Source organism: Vulpes vulpes, chromosome 10 (genome assembly GCF_048418805.1).
Source record: "Vulpes vulpes isolate BD-2025 chromosome 10, VulVul3, whole genome shotgun sequence".
Classification (NCBI taxonomy): domain Eukaryota; kingdom Metazoa; phylum Chordata; class Mammalia; order Carnivora; family Canidae; genus Vulpes; species Vulpes vulpes.
Genome location: NC_132789.1, coordinates 28,213,247 through 28,237,431, shown reverse-complemented (window position 1 = coordinate 28,237,431; position 24,185 = coordinate 28,213,247). Strand labels below are relative to the sequence as shown.

The 24,185-nt window shown below is 54.1% G+C and overlaps 1 protein-coding gene across 1 annotated transcript in view; it reads right to left on the bottom strand.

Moving 5' to 3' along the window:
- Positions 1 to 3,003: 3,003 nt before the first annotated feature.
- Positions 3,004 to 24,185, bottom strand: part of BCR (BCR activator of RhoGEF and GTPase) — a 123,563-nt gene continuing 102,381 nt past the window's right edge. Inside the window, exons 16-23 of the mRNA XM_025982712.2 lie at positions 22,684 to 22,815; positions 10,872 to 10,931; positions 10,070 to 10,179; positions 8,429 to 8,568; positions 7,459 to 7,593; positions 6,569 to 6,674; positions 6,033 to 6,195; positions 3,004 to 5,684 (exon numbers count right to left, since the gene is read on the bottom strand). Of these exons, the coding sequence (XP_025838497.2) occupies positions 5,595 to 5,684; positions 6,033 to 6,195; positions 6,569 to 6,674; positions 7,459 to 7,593; positions 8,429 to 8,568; positions 10,070 to 10,179; positions 10,872 to 10,931; positions 22,684 to 22,815 (936 nt within the window). The 3' untranslated portion in view covers positions 3,004 to 5,594. The remainder of the gene's footprint in view (positions 5,685 to 6,032; positions 6,196 to 6,568; positions 6,675 to 7,458; positions 7,594 to 8,428; positions 8,569 to 10,069; positions 10,180 to 10,871; positions 10,932 to 22,683; positions 22,816 to 24,185) is intronic.

Below are 24,185 nucleotides of genomic sequence, written 5' to 3'. Positions count from 1 at the left end.
GCACCCCAGCCCAGCATCGGCAGGAAGCAGGGGGGCATGAGGCGGTCTGGTGGGGGGGGGGGGGGGCGGAACTCAGAGGCCTGAGACCGGGCCTGAAGTCATCACCCCTGGGAGCGCTGGGAGCTGCTTCCCGGCCATCACCAAGGTGAAAGGGCCCCAGTTAGGAACAGCCCAGGAGTGTTTACCTAATGGGGAACACAAACAAAGGTCACAGATGCCTTAGCTTGTTCCAAATAACTTCTGATTGCCCCTCCCCAACATTGTAAACATTGTAAACACTGTCTTCAGAAAAATCGGAGAGACAGCGGCCATTCCCTCTTTTTCTCTCCTTCTAGCACATTTTCCCTGGAGCTGGGAGCAGGGGCTGACTGGGGCACCAGGCAGCCACAGGTCAGAGCCAAGACAGCAAATCCTGAGGGGTCCGTCTACACCAGCCCATCACGTCATTTAAATTACAGCCATACTTAAGTGAGCATCAGCAGTGTCTGCTTCTTTCTGGTTAGGTCTAGAACTTCCCCTGCTGGCCCCTGGGGTCACGCCACGGGTTTGAGAGGTCCACGTGTTTGCGGGCACTCAAGCCCTTCACCCCCAGGGAGTTCTTGGGTCGGGGTGGCCACCCTCCTGGCACCTCCACTTCTGTGGCTACTCAGTCAGCAGCTACGGGGGACCCAAACTTGTTTGGGTTCCAGACTTGGTCAGGCCTCATTCCTAAGGCCCCCTCTTTGTCTAGAATCCCATCCCAAATTATATATCCCCAGCTGCCAGGCTCAGGTTTCAGCAAAGTGACTGAAAACCCTAAGGCAGAGTTTCTGGTCAGGTGCTAACCAGTTCCCCCCACCCAAGGGGAGTGGAATAGTCGGTGCCTGGACTGAGCCTCACCGTTCTAGCGGGAACTGGTTTGAGAGGCCCCAAGAAGGCCTTGCTCAGGACGCGTGGCCGAGGGCGCTCAGTGCAGCTGGTTTCCTTTCCAATCTGGACACGTCTGAGAGGGGTGATGGAGCCCTGTCTTCCTGGAAACCATCCATGGGTGCCTGCTTGCCATGGTCCTGGCTGGCCTTTCTGGGCTGCAAGTACTGGGGTGACAGACACAGGGCTCTGGCTGGCAGCTGACCCACTGGCCTCCTCTACCCCAGTTACACGGAGTTCTAACACGCCCCCCCCCAATCCAGGGGTGACCCTTGGCCCTGATGCTGCTTGCTGACCCGTGGCAGCTGCTCCAGGAGGCCGTTTGGGCCTCTTCAAGAGCTGGGTCTGCTTGTCACCCCCTCACTTTTCCTGTTTATCTTTCCAGAGTTATTTGTGACTGCCCGTCATTAGTCCATGGAAAGACTTCCTTTTAAGGCAATTGAGGCATTCTTTTGTGGGGGCAGGTATGCAAGTTTTTCTGAGATTTCTATACTCAATCTTGCCCTCCTTTTATTTGCCCAGGGGGTGCATGTGTGGGACACTTGAAGGCCTCAGCTCGTGTGCCCACATGGGCACTTACACATCTAGGCCAAGGCTGGTGGTCAAGGTCTCGCCCTGTCCCATCCTGCAGAAAGGGAGTGAGCTCGGGGGGGTGGGGGGGAGGTGTCAGCAGGACACAGAGGTCCTAGCCTCAGCTCATCAACCAGCTCTGGGATACCAGGGTGCAGGGGTGGGGGTAGGGCTTCACGTGCCTCAGTTTCCCCATCTATCAAGTAAAGGGATTGGACCAAGAGGCCTCTGAGGGCCCTTTGAGGTGGAAGATCTCAGATTCGGGATCACTGGCCTGGGCTCAGCTGGACGTGGTGCCTGTTCTTAGGAATTTGGGTGCGGTCAACTCAAAAGACTGAAAAATCAAATCCTAGTTAAGAGCGATACAGTAGGGGTTACAATTTTTTTTCATTATTAGTATTGTATTTTTTATGGTTTTCAAACAGGACCAGGACTGTGGAACTAGAGAGAACTAACAGTAGCCTTTTAGGGGTCAAATCCTCAGAGAAGGGCCAGCAGTAGCCTGTTCCTCATCAGCAGATGTCAGAGTGGACAGGTGGCAAGGTGTATGTGAAGCTTTTCCAACGTAGACAAGACACACACACCTTACACACCTGTGGGAGAGGATGCTGTGACAGGTGGTGCTGTGGGAGAAGCTGCGGGGAGCCCACTGGGGGGGTGTTGCAGGACAGGTGCTGGGGGAAAGGCCTTTGGAGACTCTGAGGGTGAAGATTCATCCCTAGAGCACCCTGTTACACTCCTGGTGTGACCTCCTCCAGGTCACCAGAGGCCAGCAAAAGGCTGCACTGGGCTTAGGGCTGCTGCCATCCAGCCCTGCGTCTCCCCAGGGCAGCTCTGTGCTCTGCTTGGGGAAATGGCCAGGGTGATGCTCCACAGGCAGCAGCGTTGGGGGCCAGCGGGAGGGAGAATCCGTCCGGGCAGTTGACCACACACCACACTGCTCCCCACCCATCCGCCCAGGAGCTGACCAGGAGACCCTCCTCCCCGGGGGCCTGAGGAGGACCCTCACTGGCCACCTGCAGTCTACTGGGCGAGCCTTAGTCCCAGCTCCTCCCAAGCTGCACCCAGGTCCCACACCTGTCTCCACCCTGGGCACCACTTCCCTGTAAGCTGGACAGGCTTTTTCTGAGGGCAAGGCTGGTGGCAGCTAAGGGTGACCCGTGTACCACCAAACCCCGGTGCCAGCGGAAACCACGGAGGCCAATGGGCTGGTACAGGGCCGAGCTGTGTGTGGCTGGAGTCCTCCCTGCCCTTGGGCTTGACACGGCTAGTACCCCTACTGCCCTAGGCCAGAGGGCAGCAGCGACTGTTGCAGTTTCCTGTCCCGACATTACCTGCTGTACCTGCCTGTGAACCCCACAGGGCCTGGCTTCACGCCAGTGTGCACTGCCCTCTGAGGTGGCCTCTGGGACACCCAGGCCCACTATGTCACCTGGTTCTTTTGGCTCTGCTGCCCACCCTCATCCCCCTCCCAGAGGCTCTGATCGTGGTTTTTCTTCTGAATGGAGCAATCACCACCTACACAAGTAGTCTCAGGTAACTTTAATGAAAGTGTCAGCAGTCCTTTTCCCCCACGGTGGTGTCTGGATGGCTGAGCCCAAAGCAGAAATGCAGCTGCTGAGACTAGTGGAGCTGAGCCCCCCACTGCTGAGGGCAGCAGAGCGGCTGCTCCAGACTCGGGGTGCCAGCCGGGGCAGGAAAGCATCACTTCTTCCGGCAGAGTCCAGCAGCCGAGCCTTGTGGAAGGTCACGTCTGGGCTCTAGGCCTTTATGTGCCCTGTGCTGGCTTCACCAACCCACAGGCCCGAGTGTGAGATGGGACGACACAGGCGGCCAAGGATCCAAAGCGATTGCCGCCACTGTGGCCCAGCGAAGGAGCGCTTTTACAGCTACACGAGGAAAGAGTGGTCATTCTGTCGTTAAACAGCACACATTCTATATAAATAAAAAGTAAAAAGGGGGAGGAGATGGGGAACGGAACGAAAATTGGCACAGACATTGATATATTGCTTTCCAGTTTCAATGCGACAGATGCAAATCATGACACCAAGGGAACAGAAACGAGGGCTGGGTTTAGATTTTCTAAGCCAAATGTGTTCCCCTTGCGGGGCTGGAGGGTTGCTCAGATGGATGGGGAGCCAGGCCAGGGGCAGCCCGGAGCTAGAGGCCTGAGAAACCCCGTGAATTCAGAAATGTGAAGAGGGCACAGGACCCTGCTCCCTACCCTAACCCCCTAGGAGAGCAGCACTAGTTGAAAGTGGTGGGTCTGCTCTCCTCACAAGAAAAAAGTACAAAGAAATAAATATGAGGACATAAAACCTTCAAGAGACTGTTTTCTGCTGTATCCCCCAGCCCCCTGCTTCCGTAGGTCCATGAGCAGAGGGGAGGTTGGGGGGCACATGCCCCCCCAGCATGTGCTGCAAGTTCAGGTGGGAGCTGCCTTGTGAGGTGAACCCTCCCACCCTCACCCCTGCCACCCAGGACATGGGAAGGACCATGGGACATTGCCACTGGTTACTGGTGTAATCACGTGACAAGCAAACACCTTTCCTGAGTCACACCATCACTTCCCTCCTCCGGTCCACTAGATCCTCTCTTCTTTCAAGACTAGCATGGAAACTTGGCTTCTCACAATTTCTTTTTTCCCCATCCTATCCACCCCCCACTCTCTCTCTCAAAAAAAGAGCAACTGTTCATAGATTTGTTTCTTCCAAATACTTAGTGGCCTCCCTTGTTCTCCTTTCTCTAAGCTGGATGGTCAGGAGGGTTACCAGGAATGTCTGGGCTTCCCTTCCGTACTGGTGTTTGGAGAAGGGGGAGGGTGGGCAGTGGGTGTGTGTCCTTCCACCTGCTTTGGGACAGGAGGCTGGCCAGGAGAACAGCGGCCCCCTGCTCCTAACCCTCCCACATGCTCAGGAGACTTCAGAACCCACCCCTGACAAAAACAGAGCCGGCCTGTGGAGGGAGACAAAATGCCGCTGGGACACAGATTGTCCATGGCGTACATTCTGACATCGTATTAGGTATCTGAATCTGTTAGGAAAAAAATTAGAAACTATGTAGAAAACTTAAAAATATTCAAGTATCAAAAGGCTATTCGGATCAAAGTTTAAAACAAGCTGTCAGCAAGCTGTTGCTGCTAAGAGGAGACTTTTACAAAAGTTACTGAGCTTGTTCAGCAGAGAGTGAGAGCATGAAGTGATCTGTGTGCGGGGGATGATCAGGGGAAGGGAGGGTGTGGGCAGAGGGGGCGATAGGCTGGAGGAAGCCAGAGAGATTGAGGCCTTTTTAAGCCGAAGAGGAGAGCTTGTGCCCAGCAGGCAGTGGACAGGGTCACTATCCCTGGAGAAGCCATAAAGTGCGCAGCCTGAGCCTCCCTCCCCCTGGTGTCGATCCTGGACAGAAAGACAGACAGACAGACGTTACACGGCTCCATGGGGAGCTGCCTTCCAAGGGGCACATGAACGGCAAGACAAAGCAACAGGACAGAACAGAAAGACCCATTTCTGGACAGAGCTCCTTCTGGAAAGAAAGAGAAGAAAGGAGGCGAAAGGGGTCAAACGCTACACAGTGTTGACTTAGCTTTTCGAACTCTGTTACACAAACAGAGTCAAATTTCTAAGTCAGGGAAACTGAAAAGCCCCCACCCATACAGGGACAGGGCTGTGGCCCCCACGGTACGAAGCAGCATCGGTGTTTATTCAAGACACGATAGTGAGGGACTCTGGTCACGTTCCCTTCTCCCCGGAGAGGGTGCATCTTGATGAGTGATCCAGTAGAAATCTTTAAAACTCTGATAAATTAAGTTCGCAGAAACCACTCCCTTCGCCTGGTCCCACGGCCAGGCCCGCGCGCCGAGGCCTGCTGGCTTGGGGCGCCCTCTTGTGGCCGCATGGAAAACCGGAGTCTGAGGCCCGGCGGGAGCTCACAGACCCACAGGCCCTAAGGCCACTCAGCCTTCCAGGCAGGGTAGTTGTCTCTAGGCAGGTGGTCCAGCCCTTGGGGGCGAGGTGGCCCAATTACTCCTCAAGAAGATTCGGTTCCCGCTCTGTGGATAGCCCGTGTTGCCAGGAGGTTTCCAGGCCCTCTGCCGGCCTCTTGGAGACCAAACTGGGCCTTTAGACTTCAGTGGAGAATAGGATGCTCTGTCTCTTGCTGTCTGGGGCAGGGATGGCCTCCAGCTGCAGGAAGTACAGCAGCACCTGAACCTGCCAGGGCAGAGCAGGGAGGAGGAAAGAGGAAAGCGGCTCAGAGGGGTGCTCATAGCCCCAGAGTGTGCTGGTGACAACGAGCCCCTCCTGGCAAGAGATCTGAGTGTCCCTGAGGGAACACCATGCCAGCCTTGAGAAGCCCGGGTAAGGAACAGAAGGATGGGCAGTGGACTGGGTCCTCCCATCCCCTCCCAGCCACATGGCCTCCGGTAAGTCCTTCTTTCTGCACCTCGGGCCTCGCCCCCGTACGGTTCGGGTGGGAATGACTGGTAGGACCCCCGTGGGCCAGGTGAAGGCCACTTCTGTGATGTCAGGTGGCTCGAGCTGGAGCCTGTCTCCTCATACCTGGGACATGACTTCCAGGGACCAGCTGTCGGTCATGGATATGGGCTGGCTGGGGTTGGCAGGGAGCTTGCTCTCCTTCTCTGACGGCCGGAGCAGTGTGGGGCCGAAGACTGTGGCAAGGTTGTGCAGGGACATCTTGTTCACTGTCTCCTTTTCTGCCACCCTGCACAGGGCCAAAGCAAGGGGTACCATTGCAACATGGCCTTCAGGGCGGGGGTGACTGCTCAGGGATCATAGGGAGTGCCCCCCTTTCTGCCAGGGGCTGGCTCTCCAACATAGACATCCGGCCCCTGGCGGTGCTGAAAGCAGACCCCACCCTGTTTCTCCCGGGCCTAGGACAAACAGCACCTGAGGCCACCTGCTGGGGACAGAAAGCCCAGCCACTGGCCGCAGCTGAAGCATATTGCTCAGCTGAGGAGTAACTACAGACAGGAGTGGGGAGAGGGTCCTGGCAGCCTCGGAGTGTGGCAGGAGCCGGTGCACCTTGCTGCCTGGGGTCCCGGAACCCGGGGCCCCTGAGGAGGAGTTGGGGTTACCTTTTCAGGTGGTCCAGAAGGAAGAGGAAGGTCAGCAGGTTGGCCTCTGGGAGTGACAGCAGTAAATTAAGCATGCAGCTCTCCTTTGCGACAGGGTCTGACAGAGCTATGGGGGATGGGGTGGGAGAGGTGCTAGTGTCAGGGTCACAGCCAAGCTGGAAGCCCTTCCTGGGGCCCATCAGAGGGCACAGGACAGCTCAGGCCTGTCATCACCCTGACCCACACGGCACTGGCCCCCGGGGAGGACCCCGTGATGGGTGCCTTTTCTGTTATCTCCAAGGGCGGAATGGCATCCCGGAACCAGGGACAGGAGGGGCTGGGCAGAGCTGCTCTCCCAGCTGGCTTGGCCATTCCCACCTCCGGCTCAGAAGAGCCCAAGGCACAGGAAGCCAAGCATGGAATGTAAGAAGAGGTTTTCAGGGCCTTGGCAACTCCCTCATCACCCTGTGTACCCTGGAGGTGTGGGGGGGGACCAGGTCCTCCGCTGAATGGCCCTGGAGGCTGTGTGTGGGAGCCGCAGGTGCCCTGTACCCCAGCGCTCCCACTTTGGACACCACCTCCTTGTTGATGGAGGGTCAGGTTGGGCTTGCAGCCCCACTTGATGGGACCAGGACCCGTGGTGAGAGGAGCAGGGCAGGCACTCCAGTGAGGAGGAAGGAAACTGTAGGGCCTGCACCCTGGTGCGTCCATGATGGTACAGCTGCTGTGCCCCCCTGGGATACTTGGGGTGGGGGGCACAATGGGAGGCCCCTGTCCTTCTAGGACAGCTAGGTTCTCGGGGCCCCACACCACCTGCAGTTTGGACTGAAACGTGGACCGTGGTGGAGAGGGCACGCCTCGCCCACCTTGGGGCACCAGGGACAGGCAGGGAGGGGATCTCCCCTGCTCACCGATGCCCTCGGCAAAGTTGGGGTAGAACTCGTCGGTGAAGAGAGGCTCTGGTAGCTCGCGGAAGTACAGCTTCAGTGTGCCGGCAATGGCGTTCACGTCCATCTCGCTCATCATCACTGACACGTCCTTGTTATCTGCAAGGAATGCAGAGATGGACCACGGCCTACTCGCGGATCCCACACAGGGTTCCACTCTCTGGACCTCAGCCAAGCGAGCCCACAGCAGGCTGATGGCTTTCAGGGTCCCTCCTTTGAGCAGCTGATCATCTTCAAAGCACACCAGGGGTCCTGACAGGGGAGGCGTCCTGCCCACCTCTCCCTTGCTGGGCAAGGGTTGGCCTGGCGGCAGAGCCACCACGAGGGGCTGTGAGGCCAGCAGAGGACAGACACTGCCTCGGCAGGGATTGGGCGGCTATGCTCTGTAGGAACCACCTGGCTGTAGGCATCTTCTGATCACATTAAGATACTGGGATTACTGGTTCAATTCTAGAGATTTAAACCAGTGACTCCCCTCTGGCCTCAGGTGGCCATTGGCCCTCCGTGTCACAGGCCAGGGCGGGTAGAGTATGCAGGCACAGAGGCCTGGCTCCGCCATCTTCCACTCTGAGAAGCCTCTGGGGTCTCAGTGTCTTCATCTGGGGACTGAGGAAGTTCTTCGCAGTCAGACTACACTGACTCCTGGGCTTTGGTCAGCACCTCTTTTCCACCCAGTGAAAGCAGGCCAAAGCCCAGTGTGAGATGGGGCAGCTCTGCAGAAGCCCCGGTCCAACTCTACGAGAGCCATGCATGCATGATTCAGATAGAACAGGCTTCTGCAGAACCTCCTCCCACCACTCCCTCTTACTTTCATTTGAAAAATAAAACAAGTGAAGAAAAGGTACAGAGCCTCATATACCCAGCACAAGCCACGGAAGGCACACAGTCACCATGCCCACACCCCCAACCCCGTGTTGCCCAGGCCAACACTCACTGACGTCAAAGGCTGCCTTCAGAGCCTGGATGTCTGTGGCCACTCCAGACACGCGGTAGATGCCCACTTCCTCCATGCCTCGGCGCTCAATCTCCTCCACGCACTGGCGCACGATGTAGGGCACCTTGGATCTCTCCCTCCTGCAGGGGAAGGCAAGTACCTTCAGTGCCTGGCAGCCCTGGCTCAGGCCACAGTGGGGCTGTACCCATCACCTGTCTGCACACCTGGATACCCGGGGATGGGGGTGATGAAGGCCCCCAGGTTCGGGCTCACACAGTCCCTTCTGTGTGCTTTCCCTCTGCTGGGAGAGCTCATGATTACCATTGCTTAGATCTTATTGGCCTTTTTTTTTTTCCTTTTTAAAGATTTTATTTATTTCTTTGAGAGACAGTGAGGTGAGGGGGCATAAGCAGGGGGAGGGCAGAGGGAGAGGGACGAGCAGACTCCCTGCTGAATGGGGAGTCTGATGCAGAGCTCAATACCAGGACCCTAGATTGTGACCTGAGCCAAAGTCAGATGCCTAACTGACTGAGGCACCCAGATGCCTCCTGCCCCCTGCCTTCATTAGGGCCTAAGGTAGATGGATGCCCTGTGAAATATGCATAATTTGGGAGAAGGTCAGGAGGCTGTTCTAAGTGGAATCAGCAGCCATAGGAAGTCAGAAAGGATCTCAGGCGTTGGGCTGACAGGTGGCTACACAGAGTCCCAGACATAGTCTTGGCCCTTCCCTCCACTTGCTGTATGAGAGGTGAATCCTGATCTCTCCAGGCCTCAGCAAGAGGTGAGCCCTGCATGTGGTGGCATTCCCCCAACATCTGCTGGATGGAGACTCCACAGGGCTGCCCAACCACAGCACTCAGAATCCTGTGCTTCTAAATTTTTGCTCACGTCTTAATGCACAATTCCAGTACTCTACATAGGACCCCGGAGTAGGAATACTTCAAAAATAGGAGACATGCTATTTGGAGGGTTAGCCTAGTTTAGCAGTTGGGTTCATAAGCCCAGTAAAGTGCTCTCCCAAGCCACCCCCCATCAGCAGCACTTATTTGGGGTAACTGCTGACACAATCTTCTCTGCCTAGGCCCAGACCCATCCAGAGAGCTGTGGGGACAGCTGGGGTGCAGCTGGGGGTGAAGAGTGGTGTTCGGACACAATTAGGTGTCCGGGGAACATCTGACGTGGGCTCCAGCTGGATGACTGGTGAGGTCAGGGGCCCGGCCAGATTCCAAACAGAGGAAGTGAATGGATTCTGGGAGGAGGCTGCCTGTGTCCCTGAGAACTGCTCTCAAATCAACATACAGACTTCTCCTGGCAACTGACCTGTGACTGAGGGGCTGGAGTTGCCTTCATTCCACAGGAAGCCCAACTGGGGCAAATTCTGAAGGAAGAAAACCCAGACCTCACCCAGTTCCAGCAGCTGTTTGGGAGCTAGCAGCCCGCCAGCATGAGAAGGGGGCAAGGACACTCCTAAGGGGACAGGGACAGGTTTCTCAGTGAGCCCAGGGGGCGGCCCCGTGCACAGAGGACCATGCACAGAGAGGGGAGACCCTCACCTGTTCTTTCCTTCAGAAACACCTGGGGGAGGGGGTGCCCACTGTGCCCAGGGATGAGATGCATGAGTCCTGGCCCCTCTCCACTCACTTGGTGACCACGGCAATCTTGACTCCGAAGACGCCTGTCTGTTTTCGGGAAGGCATTCTCTTCAAGCTGAACTCCCTGCTGGTGAACTTGACTGAGAGCTTCACTTCGATCTGCAAAGGGAGGCAGGGCACAGCCCTCTCACCTTCTTGGGACTCACAGTGCAAGTTCCCAGAGGCCCTGGGGGCTTGGCAAATCATTCCCCCTCCCTGAACAAGTGGGCTAAGATCCCAGGGCAGGGCAGGTCCCTGGCTGAGCTCAGCAAGAACCAGGAATGGTCAGGGTGATTCAAGGATTGGGTCTTGTAGGACACTGCTCCTGACCCTAACCCCCACTGCTTCTCTTTCTTAATAGCAACGCAAAAGGAAAAGTATAGAAAATAACATAACAGAAATCCATGAATCATCTAGCAAATGAGAATGTGTTGTTCATGTTACACACCTTTTCTGGTATGTAATAGTTTTATCTATCTATCTATCTATCTATCTATCTATCTATCTATCTATTTATTTTAAGGTTTAAATCCTTCTCAACACTGAAAACTAATGAGGGGTCTTTCTACAGGCAGACCCCAGGGTCGAGGTTCTACCTGTCTTGTTACAGGAGGGACTTCCAGCACCTGGCTGGTGACCATACTCCAGCCCCCAAATGGATTCTTGCCTGCTTGTAGTGACTGCTTTGCAGCGTCTCTCCCTCCTTCAGCCATGTCCCAACTTAGACACTAGTTCAGGCTCAGCCTCCTTCTGACCACTTTTGGGGGAATCGGGGCCACCCTAACCTAGTGGGAAAGTAGGTGCCAACATACCCCATTCATGGCGATGACAGTCCGCTGCCAGTCTCTGTCCTGCAGGGTCTGGGGGTCCAGCTGAAAGCAAGCAGTCGTGATTATCAGGTGCCCTGGGGTCTGTGCAGAGACCTTGCTGGGCAGCAGCCTAAGCCTATCACTGCTCCACACCTATGTCAGAATTAGAGTTGGACCTCTGCTGGCACCTCTAGCTAGAGGTTCTCCAAAGAGAACTTGCTAGAAAACCCCTGGAAACTGAGAGGCCTCCTGTTCCCAGACCTGGGAGCTCACGGTTCACAGGTTCCAGGCTCACGGCTCGGCACCCCATTCCTCTCTCTGTCTGTCCAGCTGGGAGCTCAAGTCTACGTTGGCAGGTATCTTTTTTTTTTTTTTTTAAGAATTTTATTTATTGAGAGAGAGAGAGAAAATGGGCAGGGGGAAGGGCAGAGGAAGAGGGAGAAGCAGACTCCCCGCTGAGCAGGGAGCAGATGCAGGGCTCTATCCCAGGACTCTATTGCCTGAGTCAAAGGCAGATGCTTAACCGACTGAGTCACCCAGGCGCCCATTTGCTGGCAGCCATCTTGCTCACCCTCCACCAACCATCTTAAATAGTTTGGGAAACCCAATTTCAATAGCAACTTTCAGAGGGTATGCCAAAGAAGAGTCTGGGACAGTTTTCTCCCTGTGTGTGCTATGTGGTTTAGTTGTAGGAGCCCATGCAGGAGGGGTCTCCAGTCCACGCCAGTCCTGTGGCCCAGAGGCCAGCCCAGAAGGACCCAGAGCACAGCTCCAAATCACACAGCCAGTGAGGGGGGCTGGAGGGCCCTCTGTAGCCCCTCTGGCTTCACCCCACAGAGCACTGTCTGTGTGCCAGCCGATGGGACCAATGCTGCTTAATCTCACCCAACAGAGACCCCGACCTTAGTGGTCAGGCCAAGTGCCCCCCATCTATGAGGGCTCCCTCTCCCCTGTTGCGGGGAGCACACATTCCACGCCAGTGGGCTGGGCTGGACAAATAAGCACTGGGAGGATCTTGTTTAAAAACAGCTCCTGGAGTCCTAGTCACAGAGTCGCACCAGCAGCTCAAGGAGGGACATGGGGTTCACTTAACTAGAAACTTCCCAAAGTGATTCTGATATAAAGCCAGTTGAGGGAACCGCTGACACCATATAACCTAGCACTCCTCATGCAAGGCCTTGTGATTTCATCACTTGCTTCAGGCGATGGTTCATGTGCGCAACCAGGCAAACTATTTGAAAGCAGGGTCCGCACCTCGTCATTTCTGCACAAACTTGTGCATGCAGATGCATGCATGCATGCACACACACAGTGGGAATGAGCACAGCTCCAGGCCCAGAGTGGTATCTATCCACTGCGGCCACCAACTGCCAGGTGTGTGCAACCTGAGCTTCTCTCCCTGCACATTCTGGCACAGAGGCTCAGCGCAGGCACTCACTTCCTCTTCAAGGGCCTACTGGTTAACATCCCCAAGGATGAGAAATGTACAGACAGAATGATTCAGAAAAACAAAGGGAGGCAGAGTGTCTCCCTCCTGGGGCTGTGGGGAGGCAGGAGGGGGGTGCTGCTGGGGCCTCATTCTCTCAACCAGACCAGTGTGGCGGGAAGAGATGGGGGGTGCTCTGGCTGTCTAGGAAGGAAGGGGACAGACACCGTTCCTCCTGCACCTACGGAAAGGGAGACTTTTGCACCGCCAGGGAGTTTCCTTTAGATGTAGACACAGAAGCAACTTGAGCAGGAAACCCCTTCCCTCTCCCTCCCAGGAGTAGTCATCACCCGGCCCCTCTCCTCAACGCAGCCCAGCCGACAGGCAGAGCCTGCGACACAACAGCACATCCCAGCAGCAGGGACCCCGCCCTGATGGGGCCCACCCAGGAAACCTGTGGCACACCCAACTGCCCACCTTGCCCTTGCATACGAGGTTTCGGATGTGGGTCCACAGGGCGGTGCCCGGAGCACACCAGTGCTTTTCGGCAGAGGCCAGTCGGCTCGGGGCCACCCGGCTGGGGTGGAAGTACCGTAGGAGGCCCTGCATGGCGGTGGGGGCAGACGGCATCTCTCGCATCCCGGGCCCTGCTGCTCCGAGAGACCGATGTGGCTAGAGGCGTGTGTTGGGACAGGAGTGTGACAAGCTCTGGGCCTCCACTGACTTTTGACCACACTTCTCGGGAAGCCCCACCCCTGCAGCCTGGCTCGCCAAGGTCAAAGTTTCCGATCACCCCTGGATTCTCCTTTTTTGTGTATGTTTGGAAAATACAGCCCCATCCCCCACCAGCCGCCTATTGGTTACGGGAACTCCTATTGGTTACGGAACTCCGACGAGTCAGTTTTCTTTAAAGCCTAGAAAAGCCAAGCTTCCTTCTCAAGTGGCTGGTTTCCTGTGGGCGCATTTGGAAACACTGAGTAACATGTGTCTGCTTGGCCAGGCGGCCTCATGGCTGGACATGCTCTAGGGACACCCCCTCGAGCCTGTACCACTCTAGCCAGTGACACCAGTGTCTTGACTGGACTCAGAGCAGAGAACACTCTGCGCCGTCCCCTCCCCCCCAGCATCGCCAGCCCAGTGGAGGCAGTGCAGTGCCACTGTCTTCCGCCAGCACCAGTGTCTGGTCCCACCACCACCTGGCGCCAGAGGCTGTGGCAAGAGCTGGCCTCCAGAGTGCAGAGCTGGGCCACAAGGCCACCAGATGGCTCCTCAGGCAGCCCCCTGGACTCCAGGCAGCTCCAGTGGGAAAGGCCGGCCCCAGGGCTGGCTCAGCTCCAAAGAACAGAGTGTGCCGAGCAGAGCGGAAGCTGCATGAAGAATAACATGATGATGAGGCCCGAGGCTTGGTGCAGTCCGGCCCCAAACGACATTCAAGGCTGGCACGCGCTTTCATGTGGCTATTTAAAGGACCAGAGAAGTAAACAAGCCAGGACTGGGATTTGGAAAAATAGATGACTGAGCTGGAGTGGACCAGGAAATGGGGCTCCAGACGCCCATGGGGGCCCCTGCAGGGTCTCAAGGTCTCCTCCAGGAATGTGCCTGTTGCTGGGGGATGGGAGATGGGGACAGGGGACTGTGGGGGCAAGGGGTCAACTTATATATATCCAGTGTTCTCAGGAGGAAGGGCTGGTTTCCAGCTTGTCTCCCCAGGGTTGGGTGAGGTGGGGGAACAATGGTGGGCATTGGGGCTGGTGGATGATTGTCCCCATGTGCCTGGGTGGCTTTGCTGAGGTCCGGGTGCTGCCCTCAGCCCAAGACTAAATTGTCCAGAGAAGGCGATGCTTGTTCCCTCTGTGCCCACTGTCACTGCCCAGATGGTTCAGCAGGGCTTCCTCAGGGCTCCTCACTGAGTATCACATATGTGCACAGTAACCTACTCCCTGGAATGGGTCTTCTGAGAGAAGCCTGGAGAAATCTCCCCAGGAGGGAAATCTGGTTTCCCTTTTCTGCTCTTATTGCTGCAATCTGTTCTCTTGAGCTCAAGCGTCCACATCTTTAATTCTTTGCTGCCCTTCTCTGATCCCTACTAGGCTCCAGCATCACTTAAATGGATAAAGGAACACTATCTAAGACATCTATGATAAAAAAGACAGATGGTAACAAGTGTCAGTGAGGCTGTGGAGAAACAGGAGCCATCAGACGCTGCCGCTGGGGATATAAAATACTGCAGCCAATCTGGAAAAGTAGGGCAGTTTCTCACAGAGCTAAACTTGGCTGTCCAACACAGCAATTCCACCCCCAGGTCTCCACACGGGAAGAATGAAAACATCCGTTCACACAAAGACTTGTGTGCACACGTTCACAGCAGCATTAACCGTAATAGCCTGGAGCTGGAAACCCAAATGTCCATCAACTGGTGAACGGATAAACAGAAAGTGGTAAATGAATACAGATGATGGAATATGATTCAGCCATAACCAACACTTGCTATGATGTGGGTGATCCTCACAAATGTACTAAGTGGAAGAAGCCTGTCACAAAAGACCGCATAATATAGAATGATTCCGTTTATATGAAATATGCAGAAAGGGCAAAAATAGACACGAAAGCAGATCAGCCTTGGTCTGGGGGTAAGAGCAGCAGGCAATTATAAATGGGAACGACGGAGGGGATGGAATTATTCTAAAATTGGATTGTTGGGGACACCTGGGTGGTTCAGCAGTTAAGCATCTGCCTTTGGCCCAGGGCATGATCCTCGAGTTCCAGGATCAAGTCCCACGAGGCTCGCTGCATGAAGCCTGCTTCTCCCTCTGCCTGTGTCTCTGCCTCTCTCTCTGTGTCTCTCATGAATAAGTAAATAAATTCTTTTTTTTTTTTTAAAGATTTTATTTATTCATTCGAGGTGGGGGGGCAGAGACACAGGCAGAGGGAGAAGCAGGCTCCATGCAGGGAGCCTGATGTGGGAATTGATCATGGGACTCCAGGATCACGCCTTGGGTCAAAGGCAGGCGCCAAACTGCTGAGCCACCCAGGGATCCCCAGTAAATAAATTCTTAAAAAAAAAAAAAAAAAAAAAAGGATTGTTGGTGAGGGTTATACAATTTACTAAAAATGATTGAATTGTATACTTAGTTTTTTTTTAATTGTATACTTAAAGTAGAGGCTTGTATGGTGTGCCAGGTGAAGAAAAAAGATACAAGGTCCCAATGTGGACTACAACAGAGCAAGGAGGGCCCAGGTCACAAGGCTACACTTTCTTTTTTTTTTTTTCTTTTTATTTATTTATTTGTGGGAGACAGAGAGAGGCGGAGATACAGGCAGAGGGAGAAGCAGCCCCCCGCCCCAGGGTGCCTGATGCGGAACTCGATTCCGGCACTGCAGGATCACGCCCTGAGCTGAAGGCAGATGCCCAACTGCTGAGCCACTCGGGCGTCTCAAGGCTACATTTTCTTGATGATGACAGAGGTATAGCAAATCCTGGGGCATCTGTACAAGGATTTGCTCGCGTGTTTTGCACGTTCGTAACTTTCATAGCCTAAAATCTTCCTTAAATGTTTGTTAGAAAAATCGTCATCCACTTTATGTTACTGGTACAAGAGACCCTTTGGGTCTGCTCCAAGATGGATTAAGAGGTACCATGGATTTCTCCCCTTGCTCCTTTACCTGCAACATGGGCTGTGTCTCATTCATCTCTGAGTGCTCCCATTCCCAGCCACCCAGGCATCCAGGAAGGCATCCCCCCACCCCAACAATAGGAGGCCCCGGCTCAGGGAGCAGGGAGCGGCTGTGTGGATGGAACGTGCATGGCCCTGACATAATCCCCAGTGATGAAAGGCTGGGTCTCTCGGTACCTTTGTAACAGTATCTGCTGTCCTCAACTACCTGACTGAAAACCACGTCTTCCCCAAACCCTGTCTCCTTCCTGCCTGACCAGTCTTATTCTTATTTTGGTTGATGTCTGCCTCGCCAAGAACAGGGCTTTTGTCTATTTCATTTGCCGTGGTATTTCCGTGTCAAGACATGTATGTATAGGATAGACAGCACAGATATCATTAACAGGCATTACGATGCATGTTGGCACAGAGGGAGCATTTGGTCACTGGGGATTGCTGAGGGTCCAGGCTACGGGAGGCTCTCAAAGGCAGGTTCCCCATCACGCTGCACAGCACAGGCGCTGACTGTCCCTCTGGTAGTGGGAGGATTTCATGAAGGGGGCAAGTTGTTGAGTCTGGGCTTCCATGTCTATCCTTGCACCCTGTGGACATGCTCTTTAAGAAATGGTGGTAGGGATGCCTGGGTGGCACAGCAGTTGAGCGCATTGGCCTTCGGCTTGGGGTGTGATCCCACAGTCCCGGGATCGAGTCCTGCATTGGGCTCCCTGCATGGAGCCTGCTTTTCTCTCTGCCTGTGTCTCTGGTGCTTTCTCTCTCTCTGTCTTTCATGAGTAAATAAATAAAATCTTAAAAATAAAATGGTGACAATATATATATGAAACATAAAATTCACAATTTTTAAGTGTACAATTCAGTAGCATTAAGTACATCCATGGTGTACTTTCCACTCATGAGGCAAGCAATCCAGGCCAGCAGAGTTTGGGAAACCACATACAGATACCTGGAGTGCCAGCTTATGTATGCCTCTCTCTCTTTTTCTCTATCTGTATCTTGTAAATAAATAAAGAAAATATTACAAAGAGAGAGAGAGAGAGAGAGCAAGGAAAGATGGAAGGAAGGAATTCCTAATGATTAGAAGGCTCTAGTTTCCCTGGTCTTTGATGAATCTGGGTGATTAGCCCCCCAGATGCTGGTCCCAGCCCCTGGCCTAGGATGTTTTGAAGCACTCGGGCAGTGCCTTCAGGCCCCCATCCTAGTCCCTGCAGCACCTGGTCAGGCTACTTCAGCCAACCCTCCAGCTATGCCACAACAGGTGCATTCCCAACAGTCCTGCGCTTCTGCTCTACTCAGAGCATAGGATGTGTGACATCTCCATCTAGGAAAATCCTTTCCCTGAAGCCACAGACTCAGTGACCCCAACTCTGTGAATCCTTCTCTGTCCCGACTCCCACAAAATAACTTTGCCATCCAAGCCATCCAGACACCCCAGGGCATGTTCTGCTCTGGCTCCTGGCTCATCTGCAGCACCTGAGACTCTCTGCTCTATAAAACACAGAGGCAGATAGATGTCTTCTTGTTCTCAGGGTCCCTGGTATCTGGCATGCAGGAGGCCCTAGCTCACGAGGGCTCACGGTGGGCTCTTGGTGTCTGATGATGGATGGGGATGGCTTTGCTTGTTCAGACTCAGAGCTGGCTTGGAGAAGACTCTTGGCACGGCCCTGTGCACCTGTCCGCAGCAGAGGGCTGGGTTTAAGAGTCTGTGACTCCTTCTCAGACAGCTGGCACCCTAGGGCTGCCTCCCTGTTATACACTATGTCCTTCTGCCTTTCTGGCAAGTATGGCCTGGTGCTCTGAACAAACCAACTCACCCATCCTGGGTTCAGGAGAGGGAGCCCTCCATCTTCCTCTCATGGAGATTCCATTGTTGCAGAGGGGAAGTAGGGATCTGACAAGTCATCTGAAGAGTGAGGGCTGAAACCTGAGACTCCAATGGATGGCTCCTGAACTCTTAGCTTATCAGCACCATGTAGGTGAGCAAACATAGACTGATCTAGGACACCAACCCTGGGAAGTTGGGATCTAGCTCCCCAGATGACTGACACCTTCTGCCCTGTCAGGTGTGTGAGGAGCTTTGCTGGAGACTTCACTTCCGTCCCTGGCCCCTCAGAGGGGCCTGCCCAGCCTCTACCTTACTGGCCAGCTGTGGACTTTTCCCTGGCCCCCCTTGGACACTCCTGTGGTGCTGCACCTTCCCCACCTCATAGGATGGGCTTTATACTCAACTTATGAGTCAATGTACATACTGAGGGTATGGGAGGCGCTTGTGGGGGGCGCTTGTGGGGGAAGGCCATGCTATTCTCATCACCCCCCACCTTGACCCCAGCAACAGTATGGGCAGGGCTCTATATCCCTTCCACATGGCATACTTGGAAGAAGCTTAATATTATTGGGAAATAATATACACTTGGAAAGGCTGTACCCCCCAAATCATGGATACCCTCCCCTAGGTGTGCCCCACACAGAAAACAGTATCTGCGGGGGTTGGGGGAGGCAGAAAGAGGCCTGGCTGAGGTCACAGGGGGCTATCACCACTCCTCCTCTGACTTCCTTCCTTCTTCCTCCTGGGAATGCCAGTTCGAAAACAAACTCCACTGGGAATGGGGGTCTCCGGGGACTGGGCCAGCCACTGCCTACTCTGTGTGAGTCACAAACGGACCTTGTGTCATGCTGGGATTCCTTCCTGGCTAATGATGGCTCAGGGGCCATGCTTCCCACTCACTCAGCAACTCCATGGAAGCAGACAGGGAGGGGGTGGAGCCAGAGCCCGCCATCTCCACTAACACCGACCACAATGAGTAATAATAGCAGCAGTGGCACTGAAGACCCCACACTCGGCTCCATGGCCCTGGCCCCAGTTTGCATGTGAGGAAATACGTTTATCCGGGCAGTGATGACTTGCCCCAGCTCACAGGAGGGGCAGTGGGGCTGAGAGAGTGGAAAGAGCCTCCCTCTGGCCACACGAGTCAGGCTCTTCTGGTTGTTTTCCAACCAGACCTCGTTCTTGGGAATGTCCCCAAGAGCCCAATTTTAGCAAAAACCACTCCTTGATATTCTTGGGAGCTGATGACTCTGACACCTGACCAGACTCCTCACCCCCCACCACCCCTGGTGATGTCTGATTGCCTGACCTGCTTTCAGCAAGGAGCCCGTTAGGTGGGTTTAGCCAGAATCTCCCCTTACTCCAGACCTTTCTCTTTAGTACCTTCCAACTGATGATTCCCCCGGATCCTGCTCCTTGGCTATAAATTCCCTCTCTCCTTGTTCTATTCAGAGTTGGGCTCCATCTCTCTCCTGCTGCAAAAGGCCCCTCTGGTGGGCCCTATACCTCTCTCCCACTGAATACAGTCAACCTTGATGTTGTAATGAGGTCATGTGTAATTTTTTTTTTTTAAAACAGAGTTCATGGGCAGCCCAGGTGGCTCAGCGGTTTAGCGTCACCTTCAGCCCAGGGCCTGATCCTGGATCCCTGGGATCCCCATGTTGGGCTCCTGCATGCTTCCGCTCTGCCTGTGTCTCTGCCTCTCTCTCTCTCTCTGTGTGTCTCTCATGAATAAATAAAAAAGATCTTAAAAATATAAAAAAAAACATAGTCCATGTCCTCCACCCCTGTCCTATCTTATCTTATTAAACGGAACAGCAAGGGAGACTTTGCAAAGGAGCCCCGCTCAGAGCGCCTGCATGGGGAAGCACAGACTGGGGTTAGAGGGCAGAAAGGGGCAGAGAACAGCCAGAGCTTGGAGTGATGCCCCACGTCAGTCCCCACAATTCAACCGCTCTCTTCTTTGCCAAGACAGGGCAGGGTGCTCACCTGGCACCCCCAGTGCGTCTGAGAGCACAGTTGTGTTCATAAAGGAATATTTTGTGGGGTGCCTGGGTGGCTCAGTGGTTGAGCGTCTGCCTTTGGCTCAGTTCATGATCCCGGGATCCTGGGATCCAGTCCTGCATCAGGCTGCCCATGGGGAACCTGCTTCTCCCTCGGCTTATGTCTCTGCCTCTCTCTGGCTCTTGTGAATAAAGAAACAAAATCTTAAAAAAAAAAAAAAAAAAGGAACATTTTGTTTATATACAGTAGTATCGTGGCAAAGGGCTTCCAAAGAGAGATTGATAAAATAAAAGAAGAGGATGAGTATCTGTTCTTTTCTCTTCTCCACTGAGACCCCCTGATTACCTAATGACAGTGCTCAGGGCCCTGGTTCAAATCTCACCACCCCCAGGACTCTAGCATTGGAGGATCTGGATGATTTGAGTCAAAAGTTGGTGGAACCTGAGCCTCCCCTTAGTCTTATGTGAGGGACTGAAAAAAGGAGCTGGACACCATCCATCTGTATCCTTAGCCTGCCTTGGGGCTCTCTGCAAGACTGGAGTCAGGGTATGGGTGTGCAGGAGGGACCCCGGGCTAGGGGCAGATGCAAACATGGAGAGGGAGGAGGGTGGGGGAGCACTGGGAACACATTAGTTGTTGAACAGCAGAGCAGAGAACTGAAAACTCAAAGGGCCCAAACATGTCTATTACTATCGCCCAGAAGCTGCTCAAACGTGTCAGTCCTTGAAGATGTCCCACACTAGTATGCTTACAGAACAGCAAGATCTGGAAAACACCTGAGTGTCCATTAAGAGCAGAAGAGCCCCTTGAAGTGGCTGACTCAACCCATGGGATTCTCTATCAAGCCAAGGTGAACAGCATCTATGTGGAAGTACGGGGTTGGGTCTCAAGGACACTGGGGAGTCAACGCATGTGACGCATGTGCACAGTGGTGAGTGTTTACACTGAGCGTGTGAGCCACCCCCTAGACATCACCCCAACTTTGCAGTGGGCACATGTATCTGTCAAGGTGGGACCCACGCCCAGCTCATGGGCATGACCCTGGCTGGGGAAGCGACCTGATTTGTCAAGCATCCCTGAATAGGACCCCAAAAGTGCAACAACTGAAAGGCACTGGCTTGCATTTCTGCTTCTTCCACCACCAAGACCCTACTACTGGCTCAACAGTATATCAGGCTTGTAAACCGCGGGTAGGACCCTGGTGCAGGATATCTCCTGAGTGGCCCTGAACCAGCAGCTGACCTTCACAGACCATGCCCATTGAAAGAGGATTTCAATTTCGATCTCGGTCCACACTTCCTCATTGATTATATTCTTAACTCTTAACTCAGGCAAAAGATCCTGCAGGCAAAGCATCCTATGATGAGAACTAAGGCTGCCTCCTCAACTAGTGAAGATTGCTCTGAATCTAGCAAGACCCCACGTGACTGACCCCAGGACAATGCTTCGCCTAACCTTTACTGCCCACTTGCAGGCACCCACTGACCTTTGTCCCACACTTTCCTTCTATAAACCTACAAGTATTTTTAGCACTTTGGAGTCAGTCTTTGAGACGCTAGCCCGCTGTCTTCCTGGTGGTGGCCTCACTGAAATAAACCCCTTTCCTGTCTTACCACCTTTGGTCTCTCTGCCTTTGGATTTTATCAGTGGCGAGTGGCTGAACCTGGTCTGCTCAGGAACCCCTGCGCCCAGGGTTATACCATCCAAGAGAGGGGCTAAGAATCCTGTTTTCCTTATGCTGGGCAAGGCTGCCCCACTGATCCCCATGTGTACCCCAATGTGGATTAGCTTGAGTGTTACCCCAGGCAGGTCCTACCCTGGACCTTGGGAGAGTCCAGCCCCAGGTCCTGTCTGTGGGGGTGGCTAAAGGCCCTGGGCCTGTTCTCCTGGGAGGGTGTAGGGTGTGGGGTGTAGGATTTCATCAGCTTCACAGACCTCCCCCCTCAGGCCAATCTTTGTATGGTGGGTGTGTTCTCCCGCTTTCTGGGTGGTGTCTGCTGGGGGGGAGCAGGTACAAGGTGGTCAGAGAAGCATTTTTACTTTTAGACTTGGTCTCAAGGTACAGGGTGGGAATGGGTCCCTGGAGGCCCTGAGCCACTGAATTCCCAAATAAACTTCCAGGGTGGGAAAACAGGCAGCCGTGTAAACCTGGGGAACTAAGACCTGAGAATCTGGCAAAACAGAGAGGGGGGTCTGAAGCCCCCCTAACCTAAGTGAGGCCTTGCTCATGTGAAAGATGAGCTTGTGGCTCCCCACTATCCCATTAAGATAAAATTACACAGGAGTGAGTCACCCTCCCTTTCCTTCAACCCTGCAGCTCAGTGTTTCAGCAGGAAAGGATTTGATTTCCTGCCCTCAGGGGAGGGGGGGAGGTGGGCCTTGGTGGAGAGCGGCCTACTCTCTTGGCTACCTGGAACCCCCAGCCACTCCTGCTGGAGTCTTTACCAGTGGGTTTGAGGGTCAGAGCAGCCAGTGCCCACCCCCAGGGGAGGAGCCCGCTCAGCTGGGTCTGGTAAGATGCCTGTAGGGCACATGGCTATCAGGGCCTCCCCAGAGTGGGGCACAGAATTGCACAGGTGAGGCAACAGACTACAAGCCATGGAGGAACTGAGGCCCCCGATGCAAGAACAAGTCTAGTTGGACTTCCTTTGGGGATAAGATGGGGTATAACAGATACTCCAACACAGAGAGGGGCAGGAAAGCCCTGTGAAGGTCCCCTCGCCAAGTCCAGGGTATGTGCCCCCAACCCCTGGAGCCAGGCCATTTCAGTATCCCAGAAGGTGAATTGGGGAAAGAACTTGGAGCATCAGGAGTAGGTGTGGGAGGGGGTCCAGGGGCAGGTGTACGAGGATGTGTCAGAGGTGGGGAGACAAAGGAGGGTGGCAGCCTCACCTGGACCTGGCCCTTCCCCATGATCCTGTCTGTGCTTTCGCCATCTTCCTTGGTGATCTTCGTTTTGTTGTAACATTTTTCATAGCACAGTATCCTCAAGGTCTGGGAGCCTTCTAGCTCGATCTCAAATTCCTGAAGCCCCAAGAAAAAAGGAAAGCCCCTCATTAGTAGACAGGTCCAACAGCTTCCTTGCTGCCCCAGAAAGAACCTGGAGACCCTCTCCACTTTTGTTCCGTGACGAAGATCCTCAGAAGCTACTTTCCTGTGAGCATCCCATTGTGGACAGTGGATGCTTCTGGAAGCTCTGAATGCCTCTCACATGTAATCCAAACTCCCTAAATCAGTATGTCAAAGTGCAGTCCCCATGCCACCTGCATCAGAAGCTCAGAGGTGCTGCTTACAAATGCAGATATTATATGGACTTTAGGTGATAATGATGTAGCTATAGGATCACTGATTGGTGGGGGAGGCTGTGCATGTTCGGGGACAGTGAGTATATGGGAAATCTCTGTCCTTTCTGCTCTGGACCTAGAGCTCCGAACCTAAAGCTGCTCTAAACAATAAGCCTATTGGAAAAGAAAAAAAAAAAAAATCAACCCAGTGAGGTGATATAGAAGAGGAAAGAACTGCTCCCGTAGGCTTTCGAGTTGTTTGCTGTGGGATGTGTGGTGTTCGCTTTCTCCTCCATCACCCCAGGATATCTTCAGTAAATTCTGCATTTCACACCAGTGCTTTTGCAGACACAGGTTCATGGTAGGGAAATGGAAAGAGGGTGATGAAAAAAAAGGAGGGATTTCTGAGCCTGCATGGAGCTGGGAAGGGCACAGGTGAAAGAACATGGAACACTCCTGGATGATCCAGAGGCACACCCAGGCCGGCTACCAGGTGATCTGCTGGTCTGGGAGCCTCTGTGCCTGCTGGTCTGGGAGCCTCCGTGCCTTGGTTCCTTGAGCCTCCACTGCTGGCTTGCACCCAGACCCTTTGCACTGTGTCCAGAACCCCTCCCTGTCAGTCAGGCCCTCTTGCTCTCTACAAAGCCTTTAATGGCTCCATCTGGTTGTGCTGCTCCCTTGCCACCACAGCCACCACCCTTTCTGCAGTGACACCCAGAACTATAATGACTGGGCAATCCTGTGGACTCCTCAGGCCCCAGTTCTACTGAGGCAGCGAGTCTGATGATCAGAGCAGTGCATGTCAAGAAAGGAGAGCTGGGTGCTGGCCCACGACCCAACTACCACACGACCTAAGGTGGACTAGGCAGCCAGGTGGGCCTGAGCTGCTGCTCTTGTAGAGGAGTGGGTGGTGTGCCCCTACCCATATCCTTAAGCATCAGGCCTTTGAGGGCCACAGCTGCTCTAGAAACCAGAAAATGGCATTCTCACGTATCTGGGGACTTCACCAATATTGGCCACTCTGTAATCATTCCCCTGCTCCCAAAAGCTCAGGGCGAGATGGTAAGTGACTTAACACAACAGCTCTCCACAGGGAAGGAAAACAGAGCA